This window comes from Nasonia vitripennis, chromosome 4 (genome assembly GCF_009193385.2).
Source record: "Nasonia vitripennis strain AsymCx chromosome 4, Nvit_psr_1.1, whole genome shotgun sequence".
NCBI classification, from domain to species: domain Eukaryota; kingdom Metazoa; phylum Arthropoda; class Insecta; order Hymenoptera; family Pteromalidae; genus Nasonia; species Nasonia vitripennis.
Genome location: NC_045760.1, coordinates 12,743,142 through 12,765,053, shown reverse-complemented (window position 1 = coordinate 12,765,053; position 21,912 = coordinate 12,743,142). Strand labels below are relative to the sequence as shown.

General features: G+C 41.3%; 1 protein-coding gene across 6 annotated transcripts in view; it reads left to right on the top strand.

Moving 5' to 3' along the window:
- The first annotated feature begins 5,364 nt into the window (after positions 1 to 5,364).
- The window catches only part of LOC100120012 (hemicentin-1), a 126,654-nt gene continuing 110,106 nt past the window's right edge, over positions 5,365 to 21,912 (top strand). For 3 of the 6 annotated variants that reach the window (XM_031928759.1, XM_031928761.1, XM_031928756.1), the window contains exons 1-2: positions 5,365 to 5,586; positions 9,821 to 10,172. In XM_031928759.1, coding sequence (XP_031784619.1) covers positions 10,028 to 10,172 — 145 coding nt within the window. In that variant the 5' untranslated portion in view covers positions 5,365 to 5,586; positions 9,821 to 10,027. Of the gene's footprint in view, positions 5,587 to 9,803; positions 10,173 to 21,912 lie in introns of those variants that run through there. The other 3 variants (XM_031928757.1, XM_031928760.1, XM_031928758.2) reach the window with 3 other exon arrangements.

Sequence of the window (21,912 nt, the reverse complement as noted above, 5' to 3'; positions counted from 1 at the left end):
CGACGCGGAAAACGAATCCGATGAGTGCTAATGCTGGTCGAGCTGTTCGAGGCACGGTCGCCTGGGTCTGCGTGTGCGCGGACGCGCGCGTGTGTGTCGAGTGTGCTGGCAAAAGTGTGGCGCGGCTACCACATATACATGCATGTCAAATTTTAATGATATTGACGGAGTAGTTCCAGCAATATTACGGTATACATACGCACACACACATCCATACGGACATTTTTAAAAACACCTGATTTGAACTTCTAACACACCAAAAAGTATTTTCTAGAAGTTTTCACGAAACTCAAAATTTTATTATTACAAAGCTTCCTCTAGGAGGAAGCAAAAACACATCGCGTCGATTTGCGCGCCCGTGCGCGCGTAAACATGGCCACGAACACTCGCCGCAAGCAAATATGTTCGTGCGCGGCCGTATGAATTTTGAAAGTATTATTTAGTATCTTGAGCAAATATTTGCGTAGTCGGATGTATGGCAAATATTTATCGAACGAGAGCTTGGCCAGATTAAGTCGCCGGGACATTACATTCGCAGGTTTATATAATGTAGGTGTGTATTGGTTTGTAGTCATAGATTTCTTGACATTAATGTCGAGGACGCAAAGGGGAGCAATTTGTATATCGTTGTTGCAAATCGCGCCAGAGATTGCTTTTAAAATCTCTTTTACCGGGATTCGCAAAAAAATCTGATGCATCTAATAATTAACAGTAATTTCGTTGCTCCGCATTATAACGTCCATGTCAGCTGCTTATACTGGTACACGGTCCATTAAATAAAATCCCTTTTTAGGCACGACCGCGACACGGAAGTGCCTTATAGTTTCGTGTGCGAAAAATGTGTGAGATGCGATATTTCACGCAATTTTCGACCGATCGGGCTGAAATTTTAGGTCTCCTTTTGCAAAAGCTAAAAATAGTTTTATTGTACAACAAGGGGCGAAAATGGGAGTGGTAGTCGAGGGCGCCGTAGGCGCCCGAGACGGACACGAGTGTTCAAACACCATCCGAGTCCGGAAAAGCACATTCGCCCCTCGTTGTTCACCGTGCTTTTTATAACAAGTGTATAAGGAAGACCATTTGGGTCGCCTATGAAGTGGATCAAGAAGTTTTTTGAGTCGTCCACTACGGTGGGCGTGTATAGATTCATATATATGTGTATATATATATATATATATATATATATATATATATGCATATATATATTTTATTTAATTATTTTATTTATTTAAATATATTTTTAGTAAAGCTTTTAAAATTTAGTAAATCAAAATTTTAATAAACTGCATTGAAAAATTTTGAGAATTTTGAAAATTTGAAAATTTTGATATTTTGGAAATTGTTTCAACAGTTTTTAATGATTTAAAGCTTTAGTAAGGAGATGAACAAAAAAATGAATCGAGTGGACCGAAAATGGTCGTTTTCGCCTCTAGATTAAAGAAATTCAACTTAAAAAAAAAACATCTAAACTGGAAATGATGCACTTTGGCAAATACAATTATTAAAAATTTTTTTTAATATTACAAAAGCAAAATGCTGTTTAATATTTTATCTTAAATAATGTATTTTTTAACATCCTACCTTTATTGTTTAACCATTTTTTACGCTTTTGAAACGTTAAACTTTTACTTGACCCTGCTTCGACCGTGAATGAATTGACAACATTGATATTTAACGTTCCATTTCCCACTCCCATTAAGAACTCAGATATTTAAAATTATCATGTTTACTTCAAAATTTACTTATGACCACTAAAAATTTGTTAACGAATGTTAAACAAGCATCCTAGTGAGAGGCAAGGGGATTTGCAGAAACAAGCACCCCAGTGAGAGGCAAGGGGACTCACGATAAACAAGCACCCCAAAGGGAACATAATCCTAATACGTCCACGTCGTTGTTCCTGGGTAGCGCTGAAATTAGGGAATTATTTTGTTTTCAAGGTAAATATTTTCATGGTCATTGTCACATTGGGTTTGAATATTCATCATAAAAGTACATTAACTACGATTATTCTATCAGAAAATGCGATTAAATAGCAATTACAGTATTTCTTAACATTTGACCTTGAAATGACCTTGTGAAGGTCATGAAAAAATTTTGAAATACCGTTTCGGACGTAAAATTTCCTGTTCTTTCCGAATCTGCTATCAAAAATAGGGGTTTCTATTTAAAAAAAAAATTTGACCTTCAAATGACCTTGAAATTTGAGTTCAAGGTCAAAACTAATTGCACAAAAAGATGTCCCCCTTGATCCTGGACAACTTTCATCTGAACAATTTTTCTGTTCATGGCTTAATTTAGGAGTTATTAGACTGTTTTGATTAAAATGGCCCACCCTGTATATATAAAATGCGGCCACCTTCAAAAATCCCTACAAACGATTTTTGGGCTGTAACTTTAAATCCAAGCATTCTACAAAAAAAAGTTAAATGGAAAAGTTGTAGATCTTTGAAAAATACAACTTTTTTCTATTGACATCAAATCATGAAAATACTTATAACTCGAGTTAACAGCCCAAAATCGATTTTTTACAGCTAAAAAACCAATTATTTGCCATAAAACATTACGGATTTACGTTTTGCATGAAAATGTTAAATGTAAAAGTTGTAAACATTTTTAAAATACAAATTTTTACCGTGGCAAGCATTTTTTTAACACTTCTGACATACACAACCCTAAAAACGATTTTTTGATACATAAATTCAATAATAACTTCGGTGCAACATGCCCCATCCAACCAAATTATTTTCAGCAATTTTCCTATATTATTAAAAGCTGAAAGTTATATTTTGGCTTTTATCTCATACATATATACAAAATTAAACCACTTTTTAAATTAAATTATAAAAAATGCATAATTTAGGAAATACGTAATCGCCGAATACAATCCATGTAACTTGGCATCATATAACGACGTACGCTATATTAAAAATCTTTTAAGCTGAATCAGTACAATTCACTTTCAAAATTCAAGTGTATATACTGAACTAGAAAAACCTAAACTCAATAAAGAAAATTGCTGAGATTGAAGAAAAGCTCTAAGTAGCTTACTACATCGCTCTAATCTATGCTAAATACCTAAACAATCAATTTTCTAATATTCTAATTGAAATCCTACAAACCAAATATCATCCTTTTGTTTACTTCCTCTTGAAAACTGCGATACAAAAGTGTTGTATTATTTATCTGAAATTACAATAAAATAAAATTAAAATAAGATATATTTTAAGAATATCTACAAACAAAAATAAATAAGTGATACAAATACAAATAAGTTACTAATTTTCCAGTAGTTTTGATGATAGTGTTGATGACCGCCAGAAGAATGCCAATCAAAACTTTGACAACAATATTGAAAAAAAAAACAGGATAATACTGTATAAGCACCGACAGGCATTACAAACGTCAGCGGTCGTACCTTATGCGCAAAACGCAAAGCGCGAAGCGCGAGCGTTATGCGGCAAACTAACGCGGCCGTAAGGCCGCGCGTGTCGCGCTAGTTTTTTCTAACGAACTGGCATCTGCTACATTCAATCATGCGCTTAACGAGACGAGCGATGGGAAAATCCCACCGGGGGACGTGCGCAAGAGTCCAAGCTATCCGAGAGGGAGAGAAGTATGAATATTCGAAATTGAAACGCGGAATTGATAAGTTTGAAATAAATTGTCGTTGGACGCGCGTGAGCCTGTGCGCTGATTGACCGGCTACGCTGCGCGTGCATGAAAATTATCCATCCCAGTGCTCGGGCAAGAGCGATTTAAAAAGCTTTTACATAAATCAACATTGCCGGCCTCATAAGCACAGGGTTATCGCTTTAGTCGACGCGCGCACGCATTTAGATTATAAAGTTATAATAATTTCTTGAACCAGGGCTTCGAACGAAAGAAACGCACATACCTGATTGATCCGCATAACTAGCCCGTCACGACGAAAATAGTCCGCACGAATGCATCGTTCAATAAGCCGAATATGACCGAAGCTTGAGTATTTCTACTGCTGGGGCATTTATCATTGGCGCATGGAAATAACATTGGCGATATGCGAGTTTCATCGATTGCAGCAGCAGCAGCAAGCGGCGAATAACGGAGAATCTGCTTCTCGATCCCGATAACGGCGAAATCGAACGAAACGCCGCGCACACACTCGGCCATTTCAATTTTGACAAAATGAGCGTCGGGAAATCTTGAATTTCCATATTGGCCAGACGCGCGCACATGCGGAATATAGCGTCGTGCATTTAGCAGTGCGCCGCGTGTATACGTATATAACGCGCGCACGAGCCTTTCTATTAGCGACCGAGCGCCGACCGCAGAGCGCGCCGAGTTCTAACGGCCGATCAACCGATACGGTAATTACACGCGCGACGCGCACGTGCATTGCAGCCGCCTAACGAGCTACTTTCTACATGGCCACACTCAGCTGCGCATCCTCGATACGAATTAGCCTTTAGCTTCTCGTGACCTCTCGACTGCGCTGAATATACTCTCTATATATAGGGGAGAGACAATGACTCGATAAGGGATCAAGATAGCGCGAGCGCGGAGCCGGGAAGAAAGGCTTTTTATTTCCTGTCGGCGCAGCTGCAGCCACTCCGCGCGATCTTGCGCCACGCCAGACTAATCGCCGCTGGTTTTATAGCTATATATATCTATACATATACGCGTGCGTCTACGTCGAGAGCCGGGCGTTAATCGGGCTTTTATACAATTATACGATATAATTAATAGCCCTCGCCGCGCACTAGAGAGAGAGAGAGAGAGAGCGAGAGAGAGAGAGAGAGAGAGAGAGAGAGAGAGAGAGAGAGAGAGAGAGAGTGAGAGAGAGAGCTCGGGGACGGAGCTGATGCGCTGCACTCCGCTGCGACGCCGTGGAAAAAGTCGGACACGCGACGCTTTTATATGAAAGCGAGATCATCAATCATTCACGGAAAGATTCGTTACGTGCCGTTGCCGGCGACGCGAGTATTTATGAGAAGGCGGCGAGCGCGTTAAGTGCACGAGAGCACCAGACGCGACTCTCTGGATATTGAGTTTTCGAGAAACCAGCAACTCCTCCCGCCCACTCATGGCAATTATAATTTGAAAATCGAACGAACAAAGTCTCGCCCTTTAACAATTCATCGTCGGCGCACAAGAAAATGAGCTAGAGGAAGAGAAAGAGGGCAAACGAGGAAAGCAGAAGTAACGAGATTGGCTTGCACCAAGGCGAAGCATATTATCCACGTAGAGATCTCGCGCGGAGAAGCGCAGCTGCAGCGCATAGCAGCGAAAACAGAGGGAGAGAGGGTGGCCGCGCGCATGCACGAGCCGTACCGAAAGCTCCCGAGACTCGGCGAGGATACACAGAGCGCGCGGCCGGCTCCTCAGTGCGATCGCGTATTTTGACGCGCGCGGTCTCTAACTCTGGGCCATCAGGGTCTCGCGTGTAGCCTGTCGCCCGCACGGGACTCGTCCACTGCCTATACTTCCTTTTCTTCGTGAGACGCGGTTGTTGCGCCGAGTTATACACGGCTGCCAAAAGTGACGCGTGGATATTATACACACTGTACACAGGAGTCTCTGGGATTCGCAGGGTACTTGCACTTTGTATGTCATTATTTATTCGTATTTTTTTTTTGTGTTTGCTTGTTTTGCTACGATGAGTTATACGCGCGGGAGAGCCGGATACACGAACGGAACGGTCGGAAACGCATTAGCAGCGAGTTACAAATCAGCCGGACCAAATATTTTACACGACTGACAGATTTAGTGCAGTGAACCGTGAACCATAAATCGCGATTTTCGCGCTGGAATTTCACGAGCGGAGGCTTTTGGAGTTTGGGTTGAGAGAAAAAATTCGCTTTCGGCGAATAACGACCACGCCGCACGCGTGTGCATTATGGCTGAAGAATCAAAGGAGAAAACCGCCGCGTGTATAGTCGTAAAGTTTTCACGGAGACGGTTCTTCGACACTAACTTCTGTTTTCGGCCATTCAACTGGAAATGAATTAAGCTCTCGCAGCGTCGGGCGTAAGCTATATTTCTCAACCGAATATGAGGCAATGCGAACTTCCCCCCCCCCCCTTGGTAGAAAATTAACGAGTGAAAACCGTTAAAAAGTTAAGTTTAGTTGACCATTATTATCAAATTTGAATGTAAAAAAATAAAGCAAAATATTGCTAATATTTTAGTGATGCGTGTCTATTATACCAACACAGTATTATTTTTAAGTTAAAAATTGTTTTTTCCTTTTTTTCTTGCATTAAAACGTTTGCATGTTTTATTACAAATATTTGGATTTTTCACGATTGCAAGATATTTTTCTATAATTTCTGGATTGTAACAGTCATTTGACAAATTTCAAGCAAATGTTCTGTTTTATCTTGAGTTAATGTGTATATCTATGCATTTATAATGTTTAAACTCTTATTTATTTAAATTGTTAACCACAACTTAGCTAAGTGGCCCAAAACTTAGCTTATTAACCGTTAACGTTTCTACCAGGGCCGATAACCCAATAACAGCTTTAGAAATTGAAAAATACGAGGACGCTCGCGGTCCATTCGGCTGCGTGCAAGCCGCATCAACTTACGCGGGACCGCCTTTGAAATGAGCTTTTAGCTGGTAATATGGAGTGAAAAATGAGCAAACTCGAAATCAAAGTCTCACATGCGCGCGTTGAAAATAAAGCGAACTTTTAATATGGCTTTGCCGATTCTTGAGTCGAGGAAAAAAGTTGTTCTGCGTTTGATTTCCGCAAAAGTTTGCTTTCAGATGGCATTAAAGCAAAATTACGAATATAAGTTTTAATTAGGCAATAAATTAAGCGAATAACGCACAACAGGTATTTCTCGTTGCTCCGCGCCGCGCGCACAATTTTTCAGCAGAGTAAGCTTACATGCACATGTAACGCATTCCCTTCCAGGTACGTAGTTCAAAGTATGAACCGCTAACGAAAGTTAATGGGTGTAAAAGTGACCTGGATTGCTAGCAGAGATCGTGTTGCCTCTACGAATAGACGATATTATAAAAAGTAAATTCTCGGGAATCGTAGTAGTTTCCGGTAATTAGTTAACGCTTCATCGTCCGCGAAACAATTGATGGAATTTTCACTAGTTCAGTTATAAACAGTTGCGAAATTTAGCGCGTGAACTTTTTCCCAACGCGCACAGTATGAGTCGACTCCCCGGCAACGAAAAAAAAGAAAGAATTTCTCATTTTTCATACGAAGACTCAATTTCCTGACCTTATTCGGCGGTGGAAAAATGCAAAGCAAACAGCTGGGCGTATTGAAAATTTAATTGGCAGACATCAATCTAAGTTGGCAATATATTCATGCCGTCGTCGCCAGGCTGGCGCCAGCAGTTTCCCGCCCGAGGCTTAAGCGTCCCGGCGCGGCCTGCCGCGAAAGCGCAAAGCTTAAAGGCAAATGAAAAGCGACTTTTAATTAGAGAGACGCGCCCGTGCGCTCGAGATAATAAATAAGCGCGCGCGCGAGCGAGAAAACTAATAAGGGATCCAGCGCACGAGCTTCTTCCCGTTCCCCGCTTTCGATGCGGAAGCAAAGGGGTACGGATGAAGAGGGGGTGAGAGAGATCGAAGTAAGTCGCCGGACTATGGGTATGGGTGTAACTGCATCCGCGCGCCCGCGCGTCCAGCAGCCCCGATGACATCAATTTTCAAGCCATCCCTCGTGGCTTCTCCATCGGAGTATCCAGCTTCCTCTCTCTTCTGTGTGTCCTCTGCCTCCGTATTCGGAATCGATAGGTAACCGCGCCGACCCCCTCTCCCCCTCCGCTCTACCGAGCCTTATCCTCTTACGTTCGTTCTACGGCGCTGAAGCGGAATTCATGATCACGCGTGTAGGTCGACGACGAGGCAGAACGTAAGAGCAGCCGAGCGGACAAAAGAGAGACGCGCTCGCGCGAGTTACGGCTCGGAGAACGAATGAGATGGACCGCGACGCGACCTCTATGTTATTCTCCGGTTATACGATTGCAAGCTCTACAGGCGCGCGGCTTTCCTTCTCGAGAGCGAAATTATTGTTCGCGATCCGCCGAGGCTTTTTTAAACGCCTTTTCTTATCCTTGGACAGGTTGGCTGGCCGACGTTTATTATGGGAATAATTCTATCTTTTCTATTGCCCGCGAACACTCAGAAGAAGTTTCATCATTCTCGTGTGGGATTTTGCATTCGACTGCATTGCTCTGCCTCTCCGTGAAAACTTGTTTTTTTCTTGCCGCAGCTCTGAACTCCCAAGAGCCATTTTCTATCCGAGCACGCGTGCAGCGGAAACTCGTCAGCCACTCGACACGTTTCTCACGTCAGTGCCGTGAAATTACTTATTTTGTTTTCGTAAGTACTTGGAAATGAACGACAACAAACTCGACAAATTGATTAATAGCTGCTCGCAGTCCCTCCTTGTTTTTCGCCGTTTGGAATCGAATATGTGCTCGGATGAGGACGTAACGTACTCGTATAATAGAGCACGACTGAAAAGTTGACAAAGTGCGCGGCGCCGTGACCTCGCGTGGCGAAACGCGAAAGTTGTTCTGGCCTCCTCTCCGTTCCATTTTTCCCTGCCACTGTCGTAGAGGTGTACATATACATATAAGCCACTACTAACTCCATGTTCCTGTCCTGATTTTCGCTGCTGGCGCAGCTCTCCTTCTCGCGTCGCGACGACTGACATCTTAATTGCGAGAAACTGAGAGCCCCGGACGATTCATAGCGGGGTGTTCCGCGGCTTTTCGACGCACAGCTGGTTATTGGATTATATAGCGGCGGATAGGCGAGGGGAGTGGACTCGGCGAAATAGATTACGGCTGACCGTAGCGCGATCTTTTCACTGAACCGTCCCGATTGCTGGAGCAGCGAGCTCGTTGTTCTTTCATAGAAGTGGGGAAAAAAGAATCGTCCTCGAAAATCACGTTTCAGTCGATAAATCGCTGCCCGCGCAGCGAATATCCTTCAGCCGTCAGCGACTGCGTGGCAGCGTACGTCGGTCCGAGTGCCGCCAATCGAATCCGCACGCCGTCAGTCGCTCCGCGTCGAGTTCCTTTTCCATTTCCCCCGAGCAGCCCGCAAAGCGAGGAAAAAGAGTATATACGCAGTGCGTGGGCAAGACCCAGTCTTTCCGCATTCGTAATAAACTCAATTGAGCATCGGTTCTGCGGTAACGTGATTCGCGCTTTGGCCCTGTACCGGAGCGCATTTTACCTTATAAGCAGCGCCTCGGGAAGCTGCGGAGCAGATTCCACGAGAACCCAATTATCCCTTGCCATAGCCCCCTCTGCGATCGCGTTAGCTCTCTTGACTCGCTCAAGCTCCTCGGTAAGATATCGGCTCCGTCACGGGCCCGTTGAAAGTTACCGCTGGCTGGTTGGAAAGCACATTTTAACGGGGTGTGTGTGTACACTGCGGCTAGAAGTTTTGCGAGTGAAGCAGTATCGAGAGCGGCGTTTCACTCGCGGCGAAGAGAGAGGTCTCTTTTCTATGATATACTATATTTACACGTTCTTATTCTTTTCCCGCTCGGCCCTTATTTTCGAGAGCGTATAACGGCCCGAGAGAAAAGGGGGAAAAGCCGTCCATTGCGAAATTCGAGCTTTTGAAAGATTGAAAAGCTCGAACTGCGCGCGCCGCTTCATCTCTCGCGAATAAAACGCTTTGTGCTTTATTTTATCTTGATCCTGTATGATCCTGTGCTTACTTGGTATTAGGGTCGATTGGGTAAAGTCCGTTGCCGTTTTATTTTTTGTTATTTGCTCATTGTCGTTTTTGTTCGATCCTCTTTAAAAATCACGACGATGAGTTCATAGTGAAGTATTTCTGCATACAGAACAAGTCGTTAACACAACAGCGCAAAGTAGAAACGTACACAGAAAGCAGTTATGAAACTACTGTCGGATAGTTGTGACGTAGTGTCTGTTACGGAGAAACGTCGCCGAGAAGCCAAATGAAGACGTGAGCAGTGTCCCAAGTGTACGAAAACTCAAACGCAAGAGCATGATAACCAAGAGAGTGCAGTGAGCACTAAAGGGCCAACATGATATCGACGAGCATCACTCTGATTTGTGTCGGACTGTTGACTCTCGCCGACGGTCAACGCGGAAAATCCAACAACAGCAACAGCAGCGGCAACAATAACTTCGACTCGGAGCCCATGCAAAAGACTGAAACGGATATTCCTAGTACGTATATTAATACATCAATTATTGTGCTCGACTCACCGTTCATGTACATACAAAACTCAAACGTATAGCATGCTCGTTGTTTTGTCCCGTTCGGATTTCACTCTAACGTCTACATATGAGATCCCCCGCAGCGATTACTCGCGGACACTGCATCGTTCATTGGAAACTATAATAGATCCAATTTCAACTGTCTTACATCTCTGCTCGGGATCGGAGACTGGAAGTAACTTTGTCTGACTATCACGCCTGTATAAAATGTCGACATACATATAACATACCGTCGTTTAAGCGCTATGAAATACAGTACAGATTGATTCGGCGAAAACGAGCATCATCGTCCGTCGTAATTTAAAGTGTACGCATACGCAAATTATAATTTTGAGCAGTCGTACTCGAGAACGCGGTTATTGCAGGCCACGCGGTCTTGTCGAATTATTCTTATCTGCGGCGTGCGCAGCGAAAATTTTAATGAAATGCACGTTACCCTGGTGGATTGCGTATAACGAGTTTCAACGAATTAAAACAATATCCCTCGGTTTGAGTATGAATAATATATAATAAATATCGGGAGATGTATAAGGCACGGCGCGACACGCGCTGAAACGCGAGCAGTGTCGAGATAGGTATAGAAGCGCTAGCGGATACAAAGTATCGAGTATCGGCCGCAGGCGCATGTTTCATTTCGCTAATGACATTGTCCCCGCGTGCGCGCGCGTATACACTTTTAAATCAGCTCGGATTCCCGCCGCGTAATACCTATATACATGTACGCACGTCTCTCTCTCTCTCTCTCTCTCTCTCTCTCTCTCTCTCTCTCTTTACGCGCGTATGTGCCTGGCTCAGGCTGTTCGCAAGATCGATTTTTCCAAAAAATTCGCGGTATCGCAATTGTACGCGTCGAGAACTCCGCAGGCGTCGAATGCGATTCTGTCATAAGCTATATATATATATATATATATATATATATATATATATATATATATATATATATATATATATATATATATATATATACTGAGTCTTTGACGCTCGGCGGCGCTTTCGAACGGAATAAAGTAGCACTGGAGCTGTAGCCAAACAGCCAACTTCAGAGACAAATGTCATTTCTTCAGTCCCGGTGACGCGCGGACAATGGAATCAAAAAGTGGGTTCTCCGAGGGGCTTTATCAGCGATGGCGCGCCAGCACCTCGACGATAAGTGGATTCCGATAGTGGAAATTTTTGCTAGTAGAGAGAGAGAGAGAGGGGGATATAACGTGGAGTGCACACATATGCGTACGTACGAAAGTGGAAAAGGGTACGAGCAGCGAGAGAGAGAAAGGGATCGCGGCGGCGGTGGGACGTATAGGGAAAGAAAGAACAAGGGCGCATTGTGCTTTCGGTAGTTTTCTCTCACGCGCTCCCGGGACACAAAGCGACTTTCACACTGGCTTTTTTGCTGCGCGCGACTGCCGCCGCTGTATCCTTGAGTATCCGAGCGTCTCCAAAACAAATCAGAGCTGCGAGAAAGAGAACTACAAACGCACACCCGCTCACATAATGGCCGGGCGACGCGAACTTCGGGAGCTTGCTTTGGCATTTGGCATTGTGTGCGCGGGCAGCGGTCAGGCCGAAAGTAAAAGAGGATTCGGCGCGACCGGTTGGCCGAAAATCGCTTTAGCCTAGGCGCCCGCGCACGAGCGGGTTAACTATCCCTCTCTCTTTCTCTCTCCGGCTCTCTCTCTCTCTCTCTCTCTCTCTCTCTCTCTTTCTCTCTCTCTCGGGTTAAAGATAACCTCGTTGTTAAAGAGAAATCCGGATGAGGCGCGGCGCGGAAGTCGGCGGTAATACCAGTAACGAAAGGTCTTCTCGGCTACAGCCTGATCCCAAAACTCGCCCGTCGACGGCTACTCTCGAGCTTGCGAGCTTGCATCGAGCTGGGCTTCTCCTTCGCTCGCCGACGCAATGCCGCGGGATTAACGATAACTCGGTTAACCGTGCAGGGCTGGAATCAACATCGGCTTGCCGCTTGTCTTTCCCAATTTCGTTGTGGTCGCTCGTTGTGGTCGTTGTTTCGCCAGGACTTACCTCTCGGCAACTACAGCGTATTTGCCTTTCGAGCTACGCGCTCTCGAGGAAATTGGCTGAGAGCTGCGCGCGCTCAAGACTCGTTTTTGCGCGCGATGGCATAGAGTGCATTAAATCTCTCAACCTTCTGGGCGTTATAGCTGATGGTGGAGCTAATCAATCGTTTTCGGGATTACGAATCACTTAAGTTTGAAGGCATGCGCGCTTCTGCGCCCTTATTATTTTTATACTTTCGGAAACTCGCGTGCGCGGCGCAGGAGGAAAAGATTCGGAGGCGATTTTCCGCGGGTATGAAAAAGCTTTAATCCCGGAAAGTTCAACTGCAGCCAAGGCTAAGTTTGGTATAATAATACTTATATATCTAAAGTACCTAAGTCTTAAGTAGGCGAACTACGATAGCCCGGCTTAGTCGCACATAGAAATGGGATAATCGCCGTTTTTAATAAGAGGGACTTGCTGAACAATGCGTGCCCAGTTTATACCGGCAAATAAAACCGAAACGGCCATTGAAAACTGCTGCGTCCGCCATACCATATGATAATCCTTTTTTCTCGCTAAGGGAACCAAATGACTCATGTTTAGTCTCTCAATCTCGTAGGGGAGGGGGGCTGCTATTTAGACGATTCATTGTTTCATTAGATTATTAGAAATCTAAAAAATTAATACCATTTCGAAAAAATATCTTAACAACCATGCAATATTTCAAAAATCCGCACGAATTTCAGTACAGCGTTCAATTTATTTTCGAATATGTATACGATTGTAATGTAATGTAATAAACAAAGTTTTCGATTATATGATGTATCTAACAAGTTCATAATATTATTTATTCGTAACTATTTTTTCTTTTGTTGATGCGATGTCGATGTTTAAAATCATCTGCAAAAGGGGTTTATGCGTACATATATATTTCTATAAAGTTTTTGTACTTTTTCGTTTGATAGATAAAATTATTTCTAATTAATTGCATAAACATAATCAATTATAATTCTCTCTCTCTTTCTTTCGCATAGCTATAATTGTTAAACTGATCTCCAAGAGCCAACGAACAGCTGTTCGGCTTTTTGTTTAAATGACATAATAAAATTAATACTTTTTCTGTTCAAATTACACAAATCCAAGACATAGTTACCGTTTGGTAATAAATCTATCTTTGGGCAAAATTTATGACTTTAGGAACGGGATGGAATTCCCATCTAATATAATTTGAATTAAAATTCTATAAAAAATAATTATTTTATAAATTTTTTTTTACTTTTACGAAATAATAATGGTTTGTTGGAAGTAGGTTGAAATCGTAGTATTTATTTAAGAGACTTTATTTTAACACAGCCGAGTTCGTACTACAGAGTTATTACAGAAACTAGTAACAAAAGAGCAAAATATAATTGTGACACTTTTTAGAGAATTAATAATAATACACTGACTAAACTTTATGTGAATAAAATAGAGAAAGCTTGTTGTGCCGCTGATGTGTTGGCTGGTCTGCGGTTCTTGAAGAAGTGAGGCCCTGTGCCTCTGCGTCTCTGCTGGGGGGCGTCGCGTCGGTGGTGGGTCGGGTGCAATAAAACCCAGGTAGAGACACTCGGACGTCTGCTCCGCTCTTGTACAGCTATGAGCTGTGTGTGTGTGCGCATCGTTGTATATGCGAGTATTTTCTCAACATAGTTTTTAATAATATTTATATAATAAATCTCGTTAAGATAAAAAAATGCATGTTAAAATTATGAATTTATATTCCGAAATAAGCAATATTGAAAATCATGGGTTAAATACTAAGAACTAAACAAATGCAAGCTACGCATGGCCATATCGTCGCTCCCTACGAAAAACATCAGATCCCAAATTCCCCGCGAAAACTGCGAGATTTCATTTCCAGCCACGAAAACCATAAGATTTCACGTATTTGCCACGAAGAGCATTAAATTTCAATAGTTGACGCGAAGAATATGAGATTTCACATTTTCGCCACGAAAACTAACGGATTTCACGTTTTTGCCACGAAGATTAACAAATTTCAGATTCTGATAAAATCTACGAACATCAAAGTGCATACAATAAAATCTAAAAAGGGTTCAAATGAATAATAAAATAGTGATCGAAAAATCGCCATGAAAAACCACACATGTGTAACTGAAAATCTTGTTTTTAACAAATTGGTAAAACAGAAAAAACGAGCCTAGGTATAGATTAAAATCCATTCAATAGAAGCTGAGATCGAAGCGATGCAGTTTTCAGTTATATAGAGTATACAGGGTGAAAAACAAAATTTTGAAGCTTAACATCTTTGAAAATAACTGGTCTCATAAACAACCCAAACATAGGGATCGAATTGCCATACAATGCTAACTTAATCCAAAATTTCAAATGGATTATTACCTTTTTACTCCAGTTATCGCGTCCCATAGAAAAAAGACTTTTTTCAGTTTTTGATGTTTTTCTGCGGATCTGCTCCATAAAATGACTTCAAATTAAAGTGATATATAGTTATAATTGCCTTCAATAATCATATAATTTTTTAGAAAGATTCGATATTTACTTTTCGAGTTATAACGGTTTCAAAAAATTGCACTTTATGGTGTATAATAAATGAACGACGAACGATAATATGAATTCTCCGCGGTAAAAAGATAGGTAATTTTATTTTCTTTCATGTGCATATTAAGCAATTTACTTTTATAAACTTTTTCAATAACTATATTGGAAAAAACTGGATTCTCAAAACTAAAAAATCGCTATAAAAAAAATGCGCCTACAAAATGTAAAACGGACTGTTTTCCCATCATGTTATAGTAAAAACGAAGAAAATGAGAGTTGGTGGATTAAAATCCACTGAGTAGAAGCTGAGATACAGATGTCTACGAACGAACACACACACACACACACACACACACAGACATACATCCGTACGGACATTTTCTAAAAACACTATTTTTCGACTAAAAATGCATCAAAACACACTTCCTACATGTTTTTACACAAACTCAAAAATTTACTATTGTAACGAGGAACAACGTCCCTCGCCACGCCGGTAATCGAGGCAGGATAGAGAGTGACGAAATAGGGCGGCGTTGGCTCAAGCGGTAGCACGCGCGCCTAAAGATCTCGGGAGCGCGGGATCGATTCTCGATCCCGGCGTCTCCTTTTGTGATTTTCTCCTCTCACGTCAAGTCTCACCCCGTTACATGGCGCCCAACTGAATTACCCACAGGCGTGGATAAGGAAGATTTCCACGGTTCTCCAGGAGTTCCACGGAGGAGGAGGAGACGTGGAAGAAACCCCCACCTACTAAACTGACTCTTCCAAGCGGGAAGAGGGATCGAGCAGATCAGATTTTCTTCAAATAGAGAGATTTCTCGTACGGTTTCTCTCTATTTTTTTATTGTTTTCGACGCGTGATTGGGAGAGCCCGAAAAATAGTTGCGAGCGCACGGCGCAGTTTTATATTTAATATACCTTTACCGAAAAAAAATAATCGCGACGGTAGCATGCCATGCACACGCGGGAAAATCTAGCGAAACTCCACGAAAACTTTGACATCATTGTTGACGACGAACGAAGTGCGAGCGCGCGAGAACGAGATTCAACAAAGTTATTCCGACGAGATGAGCGTGTATATATATATATATATATATATATATATATATATATATACACATCTAACGTATATAGTAGCGGGTAATTAAATCAAAATCACGCATGACTAAATGTTTCGCAAAGCAGTTAGTGCAATATTTCTCAACTAAATAGCAAACTGTAACTCGGAACATTATCGTCACCGCAACTTAGAGCTAGATTGGTGTCTGCGCGCAAGACTATACACTCGCTAGCTCTCGCTCTAGACGTTACGTATATACATACATAAATGCACACACACACGCGCGGGAAGGAAGCCGAGCGGATAGGAATATAGCTAACCTCGAGCTCTGTAGCGGCTCCCGTTGTCTCGTAAAATTACAATCGATCCCATTACATTTGCCCATTCGAGATCCGCCCGAAAACTTTGTGCTCCGATTGCGCCCGTGTGCCCGTGTTTTGTGTGTGTATTTATACTCCTGCCGCCCTAACCAGGCTCTTGGACCGTAGCGCGATACATCTCCATCAGGGACTTGCTCGTGCAAAGTTCGTCCTCTCTGCGCGCTCGACTTGACATTATTTGACGATATTTTCTGCAGCTCGAAACCGCAATGAATATTCAAACGATTTGGTAATCGAATAAGCTGCTGAGAATTCAAAGGTTGTTGATTCGTTGGAAAACAAAGCGCCATACAATAGTTCTCGCACATGCATTTGTTAAAAATATATATATATATATATATATATATATATATATATATATATATATATATATATATATATATATATATATATATATATATATATACGAACGCAGAGATTAAAAACTGAACATTTGCAGAATAACGGGCAACTGGCATAGATCAACTTTCCAATCCGACACGTGAAATTTAAAAAATTACTTTGAAAAATATATCTAATGAGCGCATGCAATAAAATGCCCGACAAATCGATCAATTCATCAGTGGTATAATACATTTTTTCGCCAAAAACCCCATGATTTAATCTCCGAACACGTCGAATGAAAAATTCGTATCAGCTTTAACGAGCAACTACATACAATGAACTTCAAATATGCAGCCGGTCAATATGGGCGACGACGCACACTCCTATGTGTGGGTGTGTGAGTGTCTGTGTAAAGAGGATCGGCCACTCGACTCTGATGTCACCGCAGTCGAGAAAGCCATGGCTGTGCAATTTTTTCAAATATCCCTCCCACTTCAACGCTGCGACAATAAAGCCCGCAGGCGCGCAGAGTATCGTCGAAAACAACAAATGAGTGTTTAAGCGCTCGGCGATCGTTAGCTCGTTGACGAATTTCGCACGCAAACAAAAAGCTCCGCTGTATACGTGGACCGTGTGTGCGGTATAATGATGCAGCTGCAGCTGGGCCTCGCTTGCTTTTTGGAGGCATCGGTCGCTAGTTCGGCATGATTAAAAGGCCTCTCGAGAACGTTAATATGTAATTACCGGCTGGGTATTCAGAACGCTGCTGTGTACTGTGTATAGAGTGTGTGCAGCGCTTGAATTGCGCGGGAATTTTTCGCGCGACGTGTGACGCTCGTCGAACGTTTCTATTACGCTGCACCTACGCTCCCATCGGAATTAATCTTTGTCAACGTCATCGAATATTTTTGTCGAGGTTTTACTTGTATAATCGAAGTGCTATATTGTTGTTTCATACCGAATATCGAATTCAAGGATTCCATCAGACAGGATCATGTCTATACATTCATGATGCCGATGTCGCATTCCATATATCTCATACCTATCTCCATATTTCTCTCTAAAAATGAAATTATATGGAGCGAAAAGAATAAGCCGAGAGCTCAAACAGCGCATAACATGTACCGAGAGGAGTCGTATGCCTGGCTACGGCATCGACACTTCATCTTATCGTTTTCTCTCTGAAGAACAGGCCGATGCTGTCAACGAAGCAGCGTCGGGCGGAGATCGAAACGCGCGTCCAATAAGCCATCCATCTCTATATCAGCCCATTGACTTGCATATCGCCGCCGGCCAGACTTATACACGTATACGCACGCGCACACCTGCGTACTCTCTTTGCCGCACATTCGAAGTTAAATAACACACGCACACGCCGCGTCTAATATCGATAATCAATTACTTATTCGTCGGTCGAGGCACTCGTCGCGTGGGAAAACACGCTTGGAACGCAGTTTCAAAAGTCTCGATAAGGTGCGGGATGCGAAAAAAGGTCGGTTCAAATGCGCATCAGTTTATACATTTTGTGCATTACATACCGTGGCAAAAAAAAACTTTTTTGAGTCTACATCACTCGTACGAAATTCTCGAAAAAATCAATGGTTACAGTTTTCAAGGGTTAAAAAATAATTTTTAACGAGTTCTTTTCGAAGCGAGCGATGCTTGGCAGAAATCGAAGAATAGAATCATTAGCGAAGTACTTGTATGGAAGACCTATATAAATCTCAGCGCGTAAGTCAAGTGAATAATATGTTTTTATCGAGCTATGGAAACCGCAACAGCCACACACCACAGCACTGCGACGAGCATGCGGTTAATTGGCTGACTACGCAGATTATACGAAAGCCGTAAATACGCTGGTATCGGTATATAGTACACCGGTTAAGCGCATAAATGCGAGAGAGCACATCAGAGGAGATTACACAAGTCGCGGATCGATACAAATTAAGCATTAGAGCCGTAAGCTCAAGAAAATCACTCGATATCATCGAGATCGAAGATCTATCCTTAATTAAACAGCTAGCTCTCGATCGGACCTTCTCCCTTGACACTCAATATAACGTACGAAGACCACTTTCCACTAGGATCTGCGCGCTCGCTTTATTTACGCGCGTATAGATATATATATACAGCTATCGCTGAAGCTGCATCTCGAGGCAAGGCTATGGCATTCCAGGCGCTCAATCGTCCCGACGTCCGTTGGGTGATTATGATTCTCATTAGTGGCTATACCGCGCCCATTTCCAGAGACTGCGCCTAAGCGCGCATCGTTATACTCAATTAGCGCGATAACCAATTGCCGGGGTCGCGTGCGCGCGGGTGCTTTGAGCTTCCGGTTTCCGGCTGGGAGCTTTCGCTGAATTCTGCTGCCTGATGCAGCCGCCCGTCTGCTGTATGTCCTATGTCCGTCCGCCTGTCCTCTGCGGCTACCGCATATATATACACTGAGAGAACTATATATTAAAATTTACTACATATGTAGGAAAAATTACTATATTAGATAGTAACGGCAGGTCATACTCGCTCCATGACGATTTTTACTATATTCATAGTAAAAATTGCTAGACTTATATTAAAATTTGTTACGTATTTACTAGAAATTACTACATTATATAGTAAAAATTATTTTAAGAATTTCTACGTGTGCCAGAATTTGAGGTTATAAAGTTGATTTATGCAGTAATCAGAGACCAAAATCTTTAATTTTTTGTTTATCTGGTATTATTAAGTGATAAAATATCATTCGCTGCTATTATTTATTAATTTTGGTCAATTTATTATTAATATTAACTCATGAGTAAATGTGATTAATATATCAGATTTAAAATTTTGTACATAACAGTACTGTTTGGGTAAGTGGTCAGCGTGCTCGACTCCCATTCCAGAGGTCCAGGTTCGATTTCCGTCGCTGCAGAAAAATTTCTTTCTTTCGTTTATTTCTTTCACTTAACAACATTAAATATCAATAATAATAATAATAATCATATTCGAAAACGCGCGTAAAATTGCCCAGCAAAAAAAAATTAAATTTTAAAAAATTTCATTTCAGTATAGAAATTACTATCTGAGATAGTAGAATTTAATACAAAGCAAGTATAACCGTCCGTTACTATATAATATAGTAATTTTTCCTGCATATATAGTAAATTTTAATATCTAGTTTTCTCAGTGTATGCGCCCTGGCAAGCTACTCTCCGAGCGGTCGTCCGCTCATCCACGGAACGCAAGTTCACTCGGCTGACGCAGCCGCTGCCGCATTAGCTGCATATCTCCCTCTGCTTTGTGTGCACGCCTCTACCTATCTGTGTGTGTGTGAATGCTACTGTAGGCTCAGATATCGCCCCACTTCAGCAGCTGATTTGCACGAACCTATAGCTTCGAGATCTGTCTCTTTCAAGAGCTAGGATAGCGAGGGCGGATGAAATTTCACAATTTCCAAGATGCGCGTATAAAGTTCCTTGATGATGTATTTCTGCCAGTGATTTTCTAGTTCAATTTTCAGTATAGTGTATTACGTATGAATAACCGAGTATCTTGAATTTTCAAATGAATTCATTTTCATCGGGCGAAACGAGTTCTCAAGCTCATAGCAGTTAAGCTGTACATACATATTGAACTTGGCCGATGATTCGAAGAGCATTATAGTCTGGCGATCTCTTCGGGCAACATTATTCTACGAGAAATTTGCATTGATGGTATACCGTTAGAGCGTACATCGGTGCTGTAGCGCGATATAAGAACCGGTCCTTTTAAACGCGAGAAGAAATGAGACGTTGTTTCAAAACTTTATACTATGCCATATATATATATATATATATATATATATATATATATATATATATATATATATATATATATATATATATATATATATATATATATATATATATATATATATATATATATATATATATATATATATATTATAATTTATTAATTTCAGCCTTTCGGCCCAGAAATGGACTTGGTTTTCATAAAACACTTAAATAAATTCACCATACTTCATAACCCATTCTGTTTACATACTGTTTACATATTTTTTTGTATCTTTTACACTCTACTAGGTTTATAAAAAAATATATTGACTTTACAATTTACATTATCACATAGTTTGCATTGTTCATTTTTATTTATTCTATTTTTCCTACAAATTTTACATGTTCATATGGTTTGTACATACATACATATAATAAGTGTTCCCACGTACATAGTTCTTTATTACATAATATACACATTCTTTCATATTCTGATAGCCAATACTTATTTGCCCTTTCTGCGTTACCGCACTTAATTTTCGCAATGTTTTTAATATCTACATTTTTTTTCCTACCCTTAAATACAATGGTGTTCCCTCTCCACATAGTTCTTTATATTTCCTATTATATTTTGCTTCCCTAATTTTACCCCGTCTAATTTGATCCTCTATATCAATAGCACGCTTTCTTATTTCTTTTACTACATTTTTTTCAAACCTCTCATTATTTCCACCTCAACTTGACTAAGCCCTATGCTATTCAAAAATTGTTCTTTCTGGTTATAGCAGTATAAATTCCTACCTTCTGACCTTTTTTCTTCCCAGCATTGTTTAGTTAGCCTATCATCATCCTGTTTGCGTACCCTTTCTTCATATTTAAAGGCCCTAATACCCCATTCAATTTTTAGTTTATGGTTCCCTGTCTCTTTATATACTATATATCTCGGTGTACAGAAATCTAGACCCAGCACCCACCTAAAATAATCACTTTTTATCTTTTCTAGCTCTTTGAATTCTTCGAAACCCCATATCTCTACCCCGTAATCCATTGCACTTCTTACCAGATATTCAAATAACATAATTTCCTTCTTCTATAATCATTTCTACATTTTCTTTCCCCCAACCCCCATGTTTTTTTCGCTGCCAAAATCCCATTCTTCTTCAGATTATTTATGTGATCCTTGTAGTTTCCTTTGGAGTTGAAAGTGAAGCCTAGATATTTAAAATTCTTCTATATTTTTTCCTTCCCATATCCATTCTTCCTTTTTCTCTTTTTTTCCTTTATTAAATATCAAAATTTTTGTTTTTTCCACACTTAGTACTATGCTCCTATCCTTCAGAAATTTCCTTAAAGTATCCATCATGTCTTTTATTGCTTCCCTATTGTTCCCTACCAATGCAATATCATCCGCGTATGCCAACGATCATATCCTATTTTTTCCTATACTAATTCCTCCTACCTTTCTGTTTTGAAACTCTTTTTCCAGACCTGCAATATATAAACAAAACAGTATAGGACTGAGCACGCATCCTTGTCAAAGATCCTTTGTAGTCTAAAATTCTTCTGTCATTCCTTTGCTTGTTCTTATTCTGCTTTTCGTCTCTTCATATATG